General features: G+C 44.0%; 1 protein-coding gene across 1 annotated transcript; it reads left to right on the top strand.

The window, feature by feature from the left end:
- The first annotated feature begins 252 nt into the window (after positions 1 to 252).
- On the top strand, positions 253 to 7,195 carry GCM1 (glial cells missing transcription factor 1). The gene is made up of 6 exons (XM_066314264.1): positions 253 to 354; positions 1,152 to 1,367; positions 1,800 to 2,052; positions 2,953 to 3,065; positions 4,031 to 4,159; positions 6,608 to 7,195. The coding sequence occupies exons 1-6, from the start codon at positions 253 to 255 to the stop codon at positions 7,193 to 7,195; spliced, it is 1,401 nt and encodes a 466-aa protein (XP_066170361.1).
- Positions 7,196 to 17,908: the final 10,713 nt, after the last annotated feature.

The raw sequence follows: 17,908 nt of genomic DNA, 5'->3' as shown, positions 1-17,908 counted from the left end.
TGATGTCTCTGTAACATCACAGGCTATCTCTAAGCTATATTTTCCACTGTCTTGCTGGCTTGCAAAACTTTCAATGGAACTAGTTTTTCTGGCAGAAGAACACTGATTTTTATCTTTAATGAGCAGCCTCTCTATCATTTAGCTTCAGGAAACAGCTTCCTGGTTGTAAACTGCTTGAGACTGCTGACAGCCAGGCAACTTCAAAAGCAGCCCGGAGCAACTTCCTTGCTGACTTTGGGAAGGAATTCAAATATGCTGAAAGGTGCAGATGATTCTGTTATGGAGCAGGAGGACTCTGCTTCCCGACAAGGAGAAATGACAAGTTGGGATATCAATGATATCAAACTTCCCCAGGTATGTGCCTGTGTCTTAGAAATTTGTTTAGTTCTGACCAGTCATCTCCACCACAGATCTTCAGTGCTTTCTCAGTCATCTATGACTCATTGCCTTTATTCTCTTAGTCACCTCGAGGTATGGAGGGAGGGCTTTGCTAGAAAATACTGAGAAAATATTGAGATTTCCATGCATTTCTCCTAAACGTATTACTGAAAGTGCTGTAGATGCATAAAAAATAGCAATGCTGCAGAAGCATTGTTTTGACAGGTGGATTAGGTGCAGAGAAGGCAGAGGGAAAAAAGGTACCTCCTGCTGTAGGCACTTAATTAGAGCTGTCTAGGACTTGCTTTTTGCCCTGGGTAGTGCTTTTTGAGAAGGGAGCACAGCACCCACAACTGCCTTGCAACCGTGGGTGCTCAGTCTTGCTGCAGATTGGGCTCCAGCTCCAGAGCTGTATTCCCACATGGAGGCAAGTCTTTTCACCTAGGGAAACCTTGCTTCATGTTTGCAGAGGTTTGCTGAGAGGCACAACAGTGATCTTCCCCTCCCTCTGTCCTTTTCTAGTTCTCTTAGTTAAAAGTTTCAACCATGCTCTCCACTGAAAGCCCAGACACCCAGCACACCAATGTCACCTCCCTGTCCCTCAGGTCTGCATATTTCTGCCAGATTCCTCCTACTGCCGTCCTTCAGTGTCCAGCTCTGCCTTTCATCTCCCAGCCCTGCCTTCTTACTGGATCCCAGCCTCCTCCCTACCGTGACAGTGCTGCTTGCCCAAAGCCTCCATGTTTCAGGATGTCCCCTTCCCTGCCCTTCAGCCTAGGTCACCTCCACCTGCATTTCAGTCTGGAGGCTTCATTGACATCCTTCCCTACACTATTCAGTGGCTACCAAGGGACCGTGGGATTTTTTTCTTCTTAGTTGCTGTTCTTACTGCTGTAATGGTTCTCAGTCCTGGGATTAGCAATTTAAAGGAAATTTCTACTAAGCTTTTGTATCCCTTACAAGAACTTTTCCCTCAAAATCATCATCAGGTATGGTAGATGTTTTGCAGTTTACTGCATTTTACTGTATAACTGTACCCACTGATGTACACTGATGTGATGTGTATTTGGGTCTCTGGGGGGTTTTCCCCAGTTTTATTTTTATTGCTCCTTACTCAGTTGTCCTTGAAGCTTGGCGTTTGTTCAGTGGGGTCTTTTTGTTGTTTCTTATTCTTTTTGTTTGGCTGGTTGGGTGAATGAGAACAAGCTCCTGGCCAGGCTTCCTGATGCTCTGGGGCCTGTGGGGAGCCACAGAGATCTGTGTTTTTCCTGTCTTATCTCCACTGCTCCCTGCTGACAACCAGCATCACCTGCCGGGGTGCTACAGTTACCTAGTCTAGAGGAAACCCAACTCTGCTCAGCTCCTGGACAGGTTCTTCTCTTCCCCAGGCTAAAATGTGGCTTGGTTTGCTCTTTCCACAGCATGTGAGCCAGACAGACTGGTTTCAAGAATGGCCAGATTCCTATGTAAAACATATCTATAGCTCAGAGGATAAAAATGCTCAGAGGCACCACAGCAGCTGGGCAATGAGAAACACCAACAACCACAACTCTCGCATCTTAAAAAAGTCCTGCCTTGGGGTGGTGGTTTGTGGTAACGACTGCTCTACCTTGGATGGGAGGAAGATCTATCTAAGACCAGCCATATGTGATAAAGCCAGACAGAAACAACAGCGTGAGTATGAACATGGCAGCTCATAAGTGAACACAACACAGCAGAAATCAAAGTATAGGATCAAATTACCCAGCCTTAGTTCTGCCATTCCTTATATTCCAATGCAACTCTTGATTTGGAACAATGCATTTTACACTTCTTACTGTTGGGGCATGGTCATCTGCTTGTTTATTTTGTGGTTTTTTTCCTAATAATTTTTTAATCTCTACTTCTGCTGGTTAGGGATTGGCCTTCTCAGCCATGAATGAGGGTGCTAAGAAGGCTGTGCAGTGCAGGCAGCTCCCTGCCCTGCTGTTCCTGCCCACCCAAGTGTTGGCATCACTATTGCGCTGGCTCAAGAGTAACTCAGGAGGCAAGTTTTGCAGGAAAGAACTTGCTCATCATCTGTGATGACTGGAAAATAGGCCTCACGGTCACATCACTGGAGCAAGACAATGCAAATAGAGAACATGAGCTGCATACACATTTTTAACAGGACCATTCCAAACAATTGTGATTGCTCAGTAGAGCTAGCACATACTGATTTCTGGATCTGATGTATATTTTAGCTAAAGAAAGGTATTACTCAGGCACTCACTGAAGCCAGAACAATGCTCTCTAGAAACACATATGACATTCCAAACACCGACAAAAGAAAAACTGACCATGATAATAAATTATAAAATTGTAATAAAAATAATTTTTGAAAATTATACTTAATAACAGGCAGAATAAAGGCAATGATTAGTTTGTTTATAGTGATTTTTGCTTATGTTTGGAAGTTTTTTGAATAATCTCTTTCAGTGTAATTTCTGAGCACCAAACCAGAAGCAGCAATCTGCCACCAATGAACCATTGTATCACATGGGATTTGTCTAACCAGTGTTGTATAGAAAATGTTTCCCTCTATCCTTGCTCCAGGGAAATGCTGTCCAAACTGCAATGGACCACTGCGACTCCTTTCTTGCCGAGGCCATGGTGGTTACCCAGTTACCAACTTCTGGAGGCATGAAGGCCAGTTCATATTTTTCCAGGTTGGTATAAAATTACCTAACATTATGTATGTTAATTTTGAAGACTGATATTTTAAGTTTTATTTAGATTTTTTTTTTTGTTCCAACAAATAGGGTTACTGAATATGATGAGGTCAAATGACTGTAAGGAGAAAAAATTTATACAAGGTCCTAAACAACATAATCTAACTCTGAAGTTAGTCCTGCCTGAGCAGGAGATTGAACTAGAGGGTCCTTCCAGCCTAAATTAGCCTATGCTACTATGATTTTACAGCACAGTGTACGTTTTATTTAGGCTTGTGTGAAAACTTGTTGATTTTGAAGTGTTCTGCCTCAGGTACATAGGAGCCAACAAATCCTCAGAAGTCAGAAATGCCATGTTATCTCTTCTTCTCCAAGGCACTATACATAATCATGAGGCAATCCTGGAACAAGAAATGGTTGTCCCCAAGGGACTGTTTATGGAAAATTTCCCTCTGTGTATTGTATGTAACTTATATCTGGAACACAGTGTATGCAAAGTGTTTAAATAATGGGCACTATTTCTGGAAGCTGTAGTCCTAGTTGAGTAACATAACCACTTTCCTGCTTTTCACTTATGTGCAGCCTAAATAAAATTAATTAATGGGAGCTAACGGAAATTAATGTTCAAATAAGCATGTCTAAACTGTGAGAAGAATTAAAGTGATGGCAGGGACACTATAGCCAAGCTGCAGCTCTTGGCTTCAGCTGGGGCTTTACTGGGGAGACTGTCTTCTACAAATAAATGCGATGCACTGATTTTATTATTTTGGAGGGTTTATACCCCATCCCACTTCATCTGGGATATGTTTATTATTTGATCTCACAGTAACTAAATCCTATTAAATACAAAGCATTAAATTAGGCCATAATGCGTGATTTTGGCCTGTGATATAAATTCTGCTCCCTTAAGATTATTAACAAGGTTGCTACTACCTTTAATATACCGTAATTACTTTCTAAAGTCTAAAGGAGCTCATGACCACCCACGTCCAGAAACAAAACTACAAGCAGAAGCAAGAAGATCAATCCAAAAAGCAAAGACAGCTTTTTCTCCATCTTCTCTACGACAAAAACGAGTCCAGGAGATTGAGGTAATTCTTGCTATTGGTCACTGAAATTTTGGTCAAGTGATCTGTGGTTCAAGGCACGGTGGAGGCTATCTGGGCTTTGGGTCTGGGTGGGAGCAGGCCTTACATCTCCACCTGCTGCACGCCCATGATCAGCCCAAGAAGGACCAGGGCCATCCTGAGCATCCTGCTCTCCTTAGTGCTTTCATCCACGGTCAGCACCCCCTCTCCAGAGCAAATTTGTGCCTGGAGGCAGCAGGAGATTACATCTACACTGGTAAACAAAGGAGGGCTGCAGGGCAGGATAAATTTCATCACCATTCAGGTGGAACCTCCTGAGCATGAGTTTCTGCCTATTGTCTCTTGTCCTATTTCTTGGCACTACCAAGAAAAGCGAAGGCATGTTCCACCTCTGCTTGTTCCCCTTGAGTTTCAGCAAGGTTAAGAAGGGGAAGGTGCATAACCTGTACCTGGTTTGCCTGGTTTGAAGGCAGAAGAGTGATTTGAAGGACTTTCTGAAGTACTGATGATGTTAAAAACATCAGCTCTGATGAATGTGGAAACACTTGTGAAAGCATCTCCAGAGATTCTTGGGACTGCTGCATGCCTGATGGAGGGAATCCCAGTGACCTTCATTGCAAAGGTTGTGTTACCCTCAATTGTCATCACCAGTATTCACATGCAGTTTGCCTTTTGATCTGTTAAGGGTGGTGCATTCCCCCAAGCTGGTGCTAGGGATGCATGCCCTTTCAGCCACAGACAGAAGGGATAATTGCTCTGGGTGGGGACAGATTTCTTAAGTGGAAGACCTGGAGAAGGAAGGGGATCTGGGAACCCAAGAAGGATATAAAATGTGCATATGGGAAGTTAAACCCATTTGAATAGAATGTGAATTTAGAAGTTGCAGCTTTCTGCTTTCTACTGGAAATACTCAGGAGGACACTAAAAACCAGAACCTCTCGACACAAGTGACTGGGAACAAAAGCATAAGAAAAAACAGCTGATCTAATTGTATAACAAATACAGCAACAATGTTTATCACTGGTTTAGTTCTGTCTTCATGAACACTGAAATAGTTTCCACTTAGAAAATACTACTAAGCCACGTGGCTTTCTTTCTTTTATAACTGAGCCTACTGCTCAGTCAACCTACTTGCTTAGGTCAAGTTTTCTGTAGACTTACCTTCATCTTTCCCTTCCTAAAACATCTGCCTGAGGCTTTCACTTTCAAATGTGTGGGAGTAGAAATACACTAAAGATGTCAAAAGTGCCTAACAGTAGAGCCTGCTCTTCGGCTGTTCTGACTCAGTACAGTCAGAGCATTTATCCTCATTGGCTTTCCAGTACATGGCTCTCCAGCAGGTTTTCCTTGGGAATAACCCATCATATTTGTGCTTTGGCAAACTGGATATGATACAACTGACTCAGGAGTTTGATTTGTCACACAGAACCTGTGTTGTTCAATCTGCAAAAAATATTCTGAAAAGATTCAGTTTGAATGTGCTCACAAGAGATCACGGAGGAGATCATTAGAAAAAGGTATGAGCCCAAAATAGAGCAAGTTATATATAGGATGGTCTCCCTACGGCATCTATGGCAGGTCTGTAGCTAAAGGTGGACTGGGTCCTACACCAGATTGTTGGAATTTTTTCTCATGGTGAGTGAAGGACAACTGAAAGGAGCTTTGCTGCTCCAGCAGTCCACAAAATCACTATAATTAAATGGATGAAAAAGCAGAATTATAAAGCAGAGAGACCTGCAAGCATTCATCAGAAATTAATGTTCTGAAAGGAATTAAAGTTTGCATAATTATAATCCAATAATTGGGGGAATTAAAGAAGTTGTAAAATACCCAGAACAGAAGATCCAGAAGAATAACTCTTGTGTGCTGGCCCCTACCTGAATGAAATTTCTGTTTGTGGGGTAAAAAAAATGTAAAGATAGGAAAAAATTATTAGTCAGAAACAGATTCTACGAAAGCTGAAGAAGAACATTTTTGTAGTGAAAAGATCACGTCAAAACAATTAGTATAAAAAGATCATACTTAGCTTTTCCAATCTCCATAGAAAAAAAAATCTGTGGTGTCAAACGTATTAGAATAATTTCATTTTTAGGTCCTTCTTAGTATATAATGGCAGCGGACCCTAAGGGCTGTGAATGCAAGGTCTGAGCAAATCTTTCAGTGTAAAACATATTTTGGGCAAAAACTGCTGAAACAAACCCAGAGCCAAGAGCTGGGAGCCTTGTTTGTCCCTACAGCCCATGGGCACCACCCCTATGGTGGGGGAGGCTCTCTTATGCCATCTGCTTTGTTATCTGTGTTCACAGAACCACAGAATGGTCAAGGTTGGAAGAGACATCTGAGATCATCAAATCCAACCATCGTGTTATTTGAGTGCTTTTGTAAGCAGCTGATAGAGGAGAGGTGCTACACTACACCTTGTTTTACTAACCCATGCCTTGCTTTCCCAAGTCACTGCCAGATGCGATGCCGACACAGGAGTCTTTGCTTCTTTCCAAGCCGGATGTTCACATGCCACCTGCTAATTTCAGGGGACATTTAAGCAAAAGCTCCCACGAGCCAACGCTGAGCAGCTTTCCTGGGCAGCTTCCATACGCAAGGACAGCCGGGGAGGACGGGGCGCCCGGAGAGGCAGCAGCCTGGAGCCGAAGCCCGACCCTCAGGAGGACCCCCAGAGCCGAGAGGCTGTGCAGTGTCCCTGCTGTGCCCAGCTCAGCCCCTCCTGCCCCGCACTGCACCCACCTCGGCCCCCAGCACATCTTGCCCATGACAAAGGGTGGCCACGACCCCTTCAGGTCTGTCGCGGGCCCTTTGGGAGACGGCTCATACGGGGAGAACTCTGCACTGACCTTCAGCGGCCTCTCTCCGCCGCCCTACCCCGCGCGTCAGGGCGCGCCCGGCCCCGCTGAGGCGCGGCCTCTCCCGCAGCTCCCGCTGCCTCCGCGGGGAAGCGAAGGAGACAGAGGGGCGGGAGGGCACCAAGTCTGCCTCAACTGCTGCAACAACGACATGGTTTTTAACCGGTACCCATTACGGTGACTGGGTTCAAACGTCCCTGCCCGCCCCTCCTCTGGCAATGGGGCCGATTCTCCACCCTGTGGCAACACAGACGGGAAAGTGCTACCACTTACCAGGTCTCACTTTAGCTCCTCTAGCATCCCCCAGAAGGGGCTTTTGTATCTAAAGGCTTGTCTTTGTTCCTTTTTATTTAACAATCTTATTTCTCCCCCCCCCCCCCCCCCCCCCCCCCCCCCCGCCCCGTTTCATGGATCTAATAAAAGCTATCAGCTCCTCTTACAGATTGCCTCGCTGCCTTTCTCGTTTGGTAGCATTTCAACCCTCCTCGACACAAAGCTTGTTCAAGCCTGTGGGACTGTTGGAAGGTGTAGATGGATAATCTCAAGGACCACAGCTGTCATGTGCAACCTTCTGCACTCTTCCAGCTTCTTTAGGCAGTCCCTCTTCAGATATAAGTCCCTGCACTAGCCTTGCACTTGTGTTGTATAGAGCTGGATGCAGAACTTCAGATGGGATGCCATGAGAATGGAGTAGATGGGGAGAATCCTCCTCCACCTGTGTCCACATTTCTTTTGATGCAGCCCAGAATACATTTGGCCTGAGCTGCATTTGCAGACTGCCAGATCACGTCCAATACATCAGTTGCCCTAAGTCCTTGTCTACAGGGCTGGACACAGTTTTATATAGGTATATATTCAAGGTGCCTTGCTGCTTTTTCCAGGCACTTTTCATTTCTTTCATTGCAGACTGTAAAGAGCCCTTCAGCAACCATTCCATACATCACCCCCTTTGCTGACCACTACCATAAGCTGTATTTTAGCAGGACCCACCAGTTCTTTACATTTGTTAAAAAAACTAGGGTGCTAAATAGGAATTTTCTTCCCTGAACTTACTGGGTCAGACATCCTCGGCAAAGATCCCCTTACCTTTTCCCACAACGAACATCATGACTTTGCTGTATGACTGGCCTCTGCTGCTCTCTGGACTGGGTTTCAGGGGCTGACAACCTCCCCTGCAGAGGCAGGCACTGACAGACACCCCTGCTGCCACGTCTGCAAGGAAGAGCTGAGGGATGTTATGTACAATGTATGGAGCCACATTTCAAGACTGGCTCCTTTATCCACCAAGGGGAGAAAAACCTTTCATTGAGATGAGTCTGGGAGGACAGTATTTACAAAGCAAGCGGCAATAAAAACTTCACAGACCTCAGAATGGGATATATCATGTGTTCATCAAATAGGTTCAGTCTTAGGTTGGTGTGGGGTTTTTTTGTTGTTGTTTTGGTTTTTGGTGGGTCTTTTTGTTTGTTTGTTTGTTAGTTTGGGGTTTTTTTTTGTTTGGTTTGGTGGGGGTTTTTTGGTATCTTTGGAATATATTAGTTGCTAGGGAAACCACTCTCCTGGTGATGGGTGTAGTTCAGAGACATTTACAAGACAAGAATGAATTGTATTTATGGAGTGTTTCAAAATGTTTATTGGAATTTGTGAAACAGCATGCACAGAGATTTGTTTTAAGTGGAAAAAAATCTAAATGTAGATCACAAACTAGCAATGTACTACTGTACATGAAGGTCAACTCACCAAACTTTTTTTTTAGTCAGTGAGTTACTCCCACACTAATTCTGAACTTGGCATGTTTTATGATTTTTCAGATCATTAACTCAAAGAAAGAAACTTTGATCAACATTTGTAACAACCTCTAAGACAGAAAAAGAGAAAATAATAGGAGGCATGAACACTTGTGCTTCAGGAGGTGAGCTGCAGGATTAGAGACAGGCAAGGCCCCCGGGGCTGGTGTCCCATAGCTGGGATTCCTCAAACCAGCCACGCAGGTGAGGGACGGCACAGGGCATGCCCCCTGCCACGGCCATCTGGCTGTGTTTCATCTTGTCTCTCCTGTGAATTCCTTGCCTCTCCACTGCAACGCTGCCAGCATCACCTCTCAGCAGTAGTGCCATTCAGATGTATGGCTGGGAGGCTCCTTGGTAATTGTTTCCACACCAAAGTTTTATCAGTTCCCCTTATGCTCACCAACCACTTCCTCTATTTTTTGAAACTTCCAGCAAAGGGGATTTGATAACCAATTCTGTTCCATGCCTTCTCTGTTCCAATTCCAGCTGTTAGCATTTTTTTCATTAATCTGATTTTTTTTCCTGCAAACCAACCATTTCTTCAAGATTTTAAGATGGGTAGCATCCAGTTACTAAGTTTCACAGACTTCCTGAAGTCTATTACAACCAAACCTTCCTAGAAGATAATTACTACCAACCTTTCCCCCTGTCTGAGAAGGAAGAGCCTTTTTGTTTGTTTGCCTTTGAAGTCTAAATCAAAAGGTTTCCAAAATAAAACCTATTCCTGTGATCTTAGCTCCCCTCAGTAGCTCCCTGCCATAGAAAAGCCATGCCTCCTTGCAGCTTCCATGCTTGTAATCCTGCACAAGCAGGACTGTCCTGCAGTTTGGGTGGGACTCCCAGCCCCTGTTCATGCAGCATTCATCATGCCCAGCCTGTTTCCAACAGAAATACATTTCAGGATCAAGGAGGACAGGTTATTCATTTTTAAAAGTGAGGAAACTAAACCTTTATGGTTTTTCTAAGGTCAAACATGGAAAGTCTATCCAGATTTATAACCTGCCAGGGTCATTTTGACCTTTTCAAGCTCTTGAAGCAACTTCTGTGCTGGCAGCAACTCCCTCCACTTTAGGTACATTCAGCATGGTGAGTCTATATAGCACCAAATTTATCTCTGTTTGGCTTGAAATACAAAGATACTGATCCCATCTCTGACCTTCACAAAAGCTAATTTTTCAATGTGTTTGGGATATGTAAAAAGAAGCATATATATATATATATATATATATATCATTGCTTTAAAACTCTTTTAACCAGCTCTAAGGTACTGTGCCCACCTGGGCAATGATAAGAATAGTAGAATCATAGAATGGTTTGTGTTGGAAGGGACCTAAAAGATTATTTAGCTCCAAACCCCACTGCCATCAGCCAGGACACCTTCCACTAGAGCAGGTTCCTTAGAGTCTCATGCCCCCTCTAGGCCCTGAAAGGTGCTATATTGTCACCCTAGAGCTTCCTCTCCCCCAGGCTGCACAGCCCCAACTCTGTGAGCCTGTCTTCATAGAAGAGTGGTTCCAGCTCTGTGATCAACTTAGTGGCCTCCTATGGACTCATTCCAGCAAGTCTATCTTTCTTGTGCTGGGAGCCCCAGACCTGGATGCAGCACTCTGGGTGCAGTGTCATGAGGGCATAGTAGAGAGGGAGAATCAGAGGTGAAAGAACATTGGATGTATGATCCTCTGATCTTGTATTTAAGAAAATATAATGAACACTCAGGTTATTCAGATTAGCTTCATGAAGAAACACCAATTGATCTGTGAGGATCCACTCATAGGTAACCCTGCAACCGTGTTCTCTTCTGCAGAAAATTGTTTTCTGCAAGACCCAGGTGCAGCAAAACACTAGGAAGCCAGCAGAGATGCATTGAGGTCAGGATGTGGACGATAATTCAGGCAAAATTGTTTGTTCTGGCTTATTGCTGTTTCTGATGGCTGTAGCTACTGCCAAAGCTAACACAAATTCCCATACATGGCATGGGTGATCTACACTACATTCCCGAGGTCTTAGCTCTGAAAGCTCTGGCCTCAGTGTCTAAGGGCTAATGCTTTGGGAGCAATCTCTGTTCCTGCTCTGAAGCAAGTATTTTTATATATAAGGGTTCTTTTGAGGCCATCAGAGCAGGCTGTATCTTACAGAAACATAACTTCTATGTTTGGAGGATTTTGGCTCATGCAGCATTTAAAGCTGAAATAGACATATAATGATAAAGAACTTCCTAAATAGTACAAGGCAGCAATTGCACACCTGAATTTTTTAGTATATTTATCCTGAGAACATCAAATTGAGAAAGGGTAATGTTTTTGTATCAGTCACACCAAAGGGGCAATGAGAAAGCAGAACAGGGATTTGACCCGCATCTCACCAGCCCTGGGAACATACACTCTGTCTCTTCTGGCCTTCCTCTCCCCAGGAGCTCTGCCTCTGCATGTGAAAAGAATTGTAGGTCAGACTGAGCAAAGACATATTTTCCTTTTCAACCCCTTGTACAAAGCTCCTACCCCTGAGGAGATCGGCAAGGATAAGGACTATTTTCTACAATATGGTCCTAAATGCATTCTTTATATTTTTAAATGAAACAAGGTTGTCAAACTTCTGGTGGTAAAAAAGACTCCAGCTGAGGAAGCTTTACGGAATACACCTCAATTCATTGCAGAGAGCTCTTCTTTCCTTGTGGCCTCTAGGCTATTTTGTAATCTGTGTGTCTGGTACTCCTGGCAATTTTGCTCTGCTTTCTCTCAGGGTAGTATTTTGGAGCTTTTTAATAATTATGGTCAAGGAGTCAGTGTTTTACTTCATTGCAAGCAATATGTAGAAGTGACCCCTGTGGTGGACCTCAGCAGGGATATGGCCAGGATAAGGCACTGTACTGAATCAGGATCACTCAGCACAGATAGCACGAGTCAAGTTCAACTGCTTCTGGTGTTTTGATATGCAATTCCAATTGCTATTCATGCTCTGCTTTGATTACTGATGGCATCTATTATATCCTCCTCTGCCTCTCCTGGGCCCCCATTCTGTATAAATCCTCTTCCTCTCTGAGCTGCTGCAGTACCCGGGCACTAAGGGGTTTTTGTCTTTTGCAAGGTGAACTTCCCTGACATTGTTCATCTCCTGAAGCAAGGAGGACTCACCATCAATGCAGGGGAAAAAGGTTAGGGAACACTAAAATAAACCCAACATACGTAAGTCCATGGGCCCTGATGGGATGCACCCATGAGCACAGGGGAAGTTGGCACATGTTATTGCGAGGTCACTCTCAATAACCATTGAAATGTCATGGTGGTTGGGAGAGTCTGAAGACTGGAAGAAAGCAATGCAACTTTTGTCTTCAAGGACAACAAGAAGGGAGATCTGGAAAACTACACACAGCCCAGCTACACCTTGAAATGTGCAAAGGTAATAAAAAAATCCTCTTCATGACACTTTGCAAACACATGGAAGACTACAAAGTGTCTAAAATGAAATTATTAAGGCCAGTCAGCATGGATTTAGAAAAGGGAAATTGTACTTAACCAACCTAAGAGCAGTTTACAGTGAGAGGACTGGCTTGGTGGATGAGGAGAAAGCAGTGGATATTTTTTATCTTGTTATTAGCCTGCTTTTCAGCATAGTCTTCCAAAACATCCTCAGACACAAGCTGACGAAGGATTGTTAAGTGGACAGTGAGGTGGACTGAAACCTCTGCTATTTTGTGATTCTGTTAACATTTTGGATCAGCCATAGCTCTTATACCAGAGAGCTGCAGTCTCTGGATGCTTCTGTTTGAATTAGCCATGTGCAGTGTGGCATATCCAGAAAGCCATCTGAAATGTGGCATATGAAAGACACCCTGGGGCAGCAGGACACAGCCTTTGTGGCCCTGAAGACAGCAGCATCAGCAATATGATTGCCACAAGCATGCTTTGCTCTCCTTGTTGGATTATTTGATTTCTGTGAGCAATGTAAGATGACCTCTTAGGGGACAGGGCAAGCAAGGAAGGTCTTTTGCGAGCTTCTCACTCTGAGCTTTCAGCTGTTTCCAGTTAGTAAGTGAGGAAGCAGAGCTGTCTCGGAGGAGGTGTCTCAGATGAGTGTTTTTCATTTCATTTCTCCAAATCAGTTGTGTCAAGATTTACTTCACATCTTTTGGCAATTGTATAATCAGTGATATGTCTTAAGTATTCTGCTTCCAAGGGTTGCCCAGTCTATTTGTTCTTCTGAAGACAGTCATAAATAATACAAACCACAGCACAAGAGTGTCCTCTTTGCTCAGTGCTTTCTGTCCCTGGTGGAAACTGTTAAGCAAATGTCAAAGCCACATGGCAACTGGGTATCCAGCTCCTTTTTACTTCTAGAGGAGAAAGCAATTTCCTGAGGCAGGATCAGGTCCCTCACTCCTTCACCCCCAGCAGAATGTTCCTGCCAGGACATGGCATGGACCAGTTGGTGGGGCCTTCTGCCCCGAACACCAGGTGAGGAGTGGAGGCACAAGGAAACGTTGCTGATTGCAGCCTCTCCTCTGGCACCTGTGGGTGGCAAGGTGAGGTGGTGGCAGCCTTATACTGGACTCTGGCACCTATAGCAATGAGTAACGACTGCCACAAGAACAGCTGTGACCAACCTACACTATCTCTGGATAGTGTAGACATTAGGTGTCACGAAAAGCTGTCAAAAAAATGCCAAACATCCAGAGTTTCTCTGGTCAAGTCACAGCAAGGACAGGAGGTAACAACCCTTATCTTCAGTGCAGACCAGCAGTGGCTGTGGGCAGAGCAGGATTCCTGGGGGCAGGGCCCTCCAAGCTGACAGCAAAAGCAGCAGTACATTTCAGGGCAGAGGAGGGCTAGTTCATGTTCATTGCCTATAGACTTCCCTGATTTCCCACACAGAGGAGTGGGATTCCCTGCCTGAGAGGCTGGAGACAGTAGGACAAGGGGGTACACATGGCATGACTAGACTCTCTGACTCCTGCCCTTGGAGGAAAATCTAGGGGCAGGAAGAGAGCGGGAGAAAAAAGAATCAATGTCTGATCTTGGGATGGGAATACAGGATGAACAAAAAGACCTTGGCCAAAGTGAGTTAAAATAAAAAGTAAATGGATGGTGTCTTGCCAGTTTACTCCACTGAAGTCAATGATATTGGTCTTTGTATGCACAGGAGAAAACTTTAGGTCAGACTGTAATCCTGCCCTGACCTTCCTGTACTTCAATGCATTTTATCACCCCAACAAGAAAGACAGAACTTTCCAGAAGCCCCAAATACCTGCCAAGAGCCACCCCTGGAGAAATTAAAACCAAAACCTGTTCCTCTTTGCACAGATGAGTTAGTGCTTGGTGCTCCAAGGCAGGGAGCCAGTGGAAAGCCTCAGCCAGGAGAGCAGGTATAGCAGCTCCCTGCTGATGTGGGATTCATGGCAGAGTGCAGGGTTACCAGCACAGACCATCACACCACCAGCACTGTGGAGAGTGACAGATCAAAGCAGTGAAACACACAAAGCTCACCTGAGGAGCATCACCCAGCAGGTTACTGGGCTGCTGGTAACTTGCTCTCCTCTCTTCCTCTTGCTCAACACACAACGCCTCACTGGGAATGAGCAGAAGGCAATTTTTCCCTCCAGTTCAGGCAAGGTGTGTTCTGGGGTTTTATTGTTTTATAGCTCAATAGTTAGTAATAGTTGTGTAGGTACTTTAACAGGGGTTCTGGTATTGACTTGCTCTAACTAAACTGAAGCACTTATTCTGAGTATTTCATTGCAATAATAATAAAACTCTTGTGAACGTCCAAAAAATGCTCCTTCAAACATACTGGATTATTTACAGCTTAGCCCTGCTCCTTCCCAGTGCTTTGTGAAGCCCTTCCTTGGGGACCAGAGGAGTTTGCCTCACTTGTTAAAGTCACTGTTAACATTCACCGTTAATGCCTTTATTACCGACAAATATAAGGAAGAAAGGCTCCAGCCTTCAGCCAGATGAAACTTATCTCCATAACCATGGTTTGCACAAGACCACTCACAAGCATGTCTGTGTCCTTCCTGCAGCATGGCAGTGAGTACTAGAGCCACAGCACCAGCTGCCAGCCCTGGCAACAGGAGGAGAGCACTGCTCCACAGCATGCAGCAGCTGGGCTGGGGTGGCCTCGGCAGCCTGGGGAGGTTGCAGACTCTCCACACAGCAGATCTTGCCCGAACACCATGAAAAAGGTCTGGTTTGCTCTTTCCTGTAAAACTAATGCCTTCTCAGAAGGTCCTTTCTAGGTGCCCACCAAGGGAGTGCTTCAGTATTTTTTAAAAAAAAGTTGGTTGGTCTCTTGAAAGCCCTATTCTTGTAAGAGAAAAAAACTGCATTATTCAGCAAGAGGCTTAAAGTTTTTCTAAGCAGATCTTTTTAACCTTGTCAGTGGGCTTTTCTTGGCCACCCACACTCCCTCAAAAAACACACAGCTACTCTCCTCCAAGCTGGTTTACTCCTTCATACTGGAAACCTGGTGTCCTGAACTACAGACAGCCTCCTCCCTCCCTCCTGTCATTGCATAGAGTGGATTTATGGTTTTCCACACTTATTCTCAAAGTTTAATTTCACTTTTAAAAGCGCATGCAAAATTTTACCTACTTGATTAAAATATTGGCAGAAATCGTCAAGCTGGGCTTGGCTTTCTCTGCCAAGCTCTCTCTCATGAATTCTTTGGGTTCTAGTAATGAAACTATATGAAAGTGTTATAAAGATCATTTGTGATGATATAAGTAAAACCTGAAAATAGATGTTGCACAGCAGGCTTTCTTCCCATGGAGATACCAGAAATGTGTCCCTTTCTCCTATTGCCTACTTTCATCATCAGAACTTGGTGCAACTGAATCTTTGGTCCATCTGTCAAATTTATTTCAAAATTGCTCAGCAAGTTGAAAAGCTTTTGGTGGAATATGTCAGGCATGTCAAGATGACTGTTTAACATCAATTCTGGAGTCAAAGCTACAGAGGGTCTGAAACCACTACACTAATCTGGGAAACAGAACTTAGCAAATGGGAAACCACTACAACATTCACTTTGTTAGAGAACTGTATAAAAGGCTCTACAGAGGGATCTGGACAGGCTGAATTGAACCACTACCAAGGCCAGTGGTCTGAGGGTCAACAAGGCCAAGTGCTGAGTCCTGCACTGGGGTCACAACAACCCCATGCAGAGCTACAAGCTGGGGGCAGAGTGGATTGTTCTGTCTTTTGGAAAACCTTAACTTGGGCTTACTGTAAACCTGGGGTAACCTTTTCTCTGTTCAGGTGCCATAAGTTTAAGCTGGTTTAGGTTACAATTTTTCTATAGCAAACCATGGTCAAGGCCTGATGAGAAGCTGAACTGCAATTTTAGGACAAGATGATCAGGAATGCTGCTGTGCTGAAGCTTGGTGATCACCAGTTGATAACAATGTGCTTCATTGCTATTTTTTAAAATTCCTGTGGACGTTAGTAATGACATGCTGACAATACACTGTATGATTATGGTCTCATAAAAGACTCTAATTTAAGTCCTTCAAGAAAAAAGAAGAAAAACTTCATTCACTGTGTTGCACACACCCAGACAAATATTCATCTTCTCATCAGATTACCTTTCGTGGTAGTTTTTCAGGTTCTACAGACTTTGGTGGGTTTTTACGTGAAATATTTAAAAAGGCACACTTTTTAAGAGGGAGCAGGTTTCAAACAAAATTGCTGGCAACTGTGTTAGCCCCCTCAGTCTTCCCCTTCTATTACCACTGGGAAATGTGGCTGACTTTAATATCTGTAGGTTTATTTTTCTCAGACTTTACTTGCCGGATCACCATCTGTCTAGACACTGTCAATTGCTAATGTGTGTACTCAAGGAGAGTGTAAGGGTACCCAGTATTTTCTTTCTCAATATTTTTGTGATTAAATTTACAGGGAGAACAGATCAAACTCACTACATTGATGTTTGTCATTTAAGCCAGATGCCAAATCATCCAAAACTAACAGAAGATCTCTGCACTGATTCAAAGTACAGAAGTTGTGATAAGTACCCTGAACCCCAAGGATCTTCTTGAAGGTTGTATAATACAAACAATATTTTCCTTGGGTATCCCCCACACTCCCCCCCCTCCCCCCAACAAAAAAAAATCAGTGAGGTGTGGGTAGGCCACCACCATTGGGATAAATCAGCTAGTAAAAACCCCTAAAGCCCCCTATATATATACTCTTAATGAAAACTGGTTGTAACTGATTATTACTTTCATACACATTTGTCAATTTTCCTTTATATGAAGACATTCGTATATTTTACTCTACACTAAGCCACTGAATCCTGTTCTCCGACCCTGAGGGGCCTGCTCCTCAAGTTGTCTTGAAAGCAAAAATCAGCTCTTTGTGTGAGCACTGTTTGAGTCAGGAGGCAACAGAAAATGAGTTCTAGGGGAAAAGGAGAAAAAAATTGTAGGTTTTTTTTTTCCTTGAAATATGCAACTAAGAGCTAATAAAACTTAATGCCCCTATAAAATATCTTAACTGACCATCCCAGGTCAACAAACTCCAAAGTCTGAAGTCTGAAGTACTAGACCTAAACCAAATTTCTTACCAGTGTAGATAGAAAGGAGCTCCCTGAACGCTTCTTGCAGTAAGAAACCCCTACAGTATCCTCTTAAAAATATGAGAAAGCATTGCTCCTTTTTGCTCCCCAAAGACAGTAGGTGATGCAACATCAAACTTTGGTGGAGATACACACCTTCAGCTCATGGGTCCACCTCTCTGCTCTCACTGAGGTACTCCATTCATATCCATGTTTACCAGTTTTACAGGGGTGCTGGGGAGATATTTTTTATTCCTTATAAAAGCTGTTCTGTAACAAATAGATTACTTGCACATACTGCAGGGCAAGATGTCCAAAACCCCCAAAAGCATGTCTGCTTGGCCCTGGCTGGGGCCATCAACCTTGTTCCAGCAAACTTAGACTGAACAGAAATGTTCAGAGCAGGGCAGGGATTGAAATGATGACCCCTGCTTTGGGAACGTACACTCTCCAAGTGGCACTTCTTTTCACTGCATCATCCTTTATCATATAACTTCTCATATTAGCTGCCTCAGATCCCATTTGGAGGCCATGATTCTGTGATTCAGATAATTAAA

The sequence above is a fragment of the Sylvia atricapilla genome, chromosome 3 (genome assembly GCF_009819655.1).
Source record: "Sylvia atricapilla isolate bSylAtr1 chromosome 3, bSylAtr1.pri, whole genome shotgun sequence".
NCBI classification, from domain to species: domain Eukaryota; kingdom Metazoa; phylum Chordata; class Aves; order Passeriformes; family Sylviidae; genus Sylvia; species Sylvia atricapilla.
This window is presented reverse-complemented; position numbering and strand designations above follow the sequence as displayed.

Coding starts and splice junctions, on each gene's coding strand:
- GCM1 (XM_066314264.1), top strand. CDS start 253: ATGCTGAAAGGTGCAGATGATTCTGTTATGGAGCAGGAGGACTCTGCT. Junction 3,066..4,030: donor GCCAGTTCATATTTTTCCAG/GTTGGTATAAAA, acceptor TACTTTCTAAAG/TCTAAAGGAGCTCATGACCA. Junction 4,160..6,607: donor AACGAGTCCAGGAGATTGAG/GTAATTCTTGCT, acceptor TGCTTTCCCAAG/TCACTGCCAGATGCGATGCC.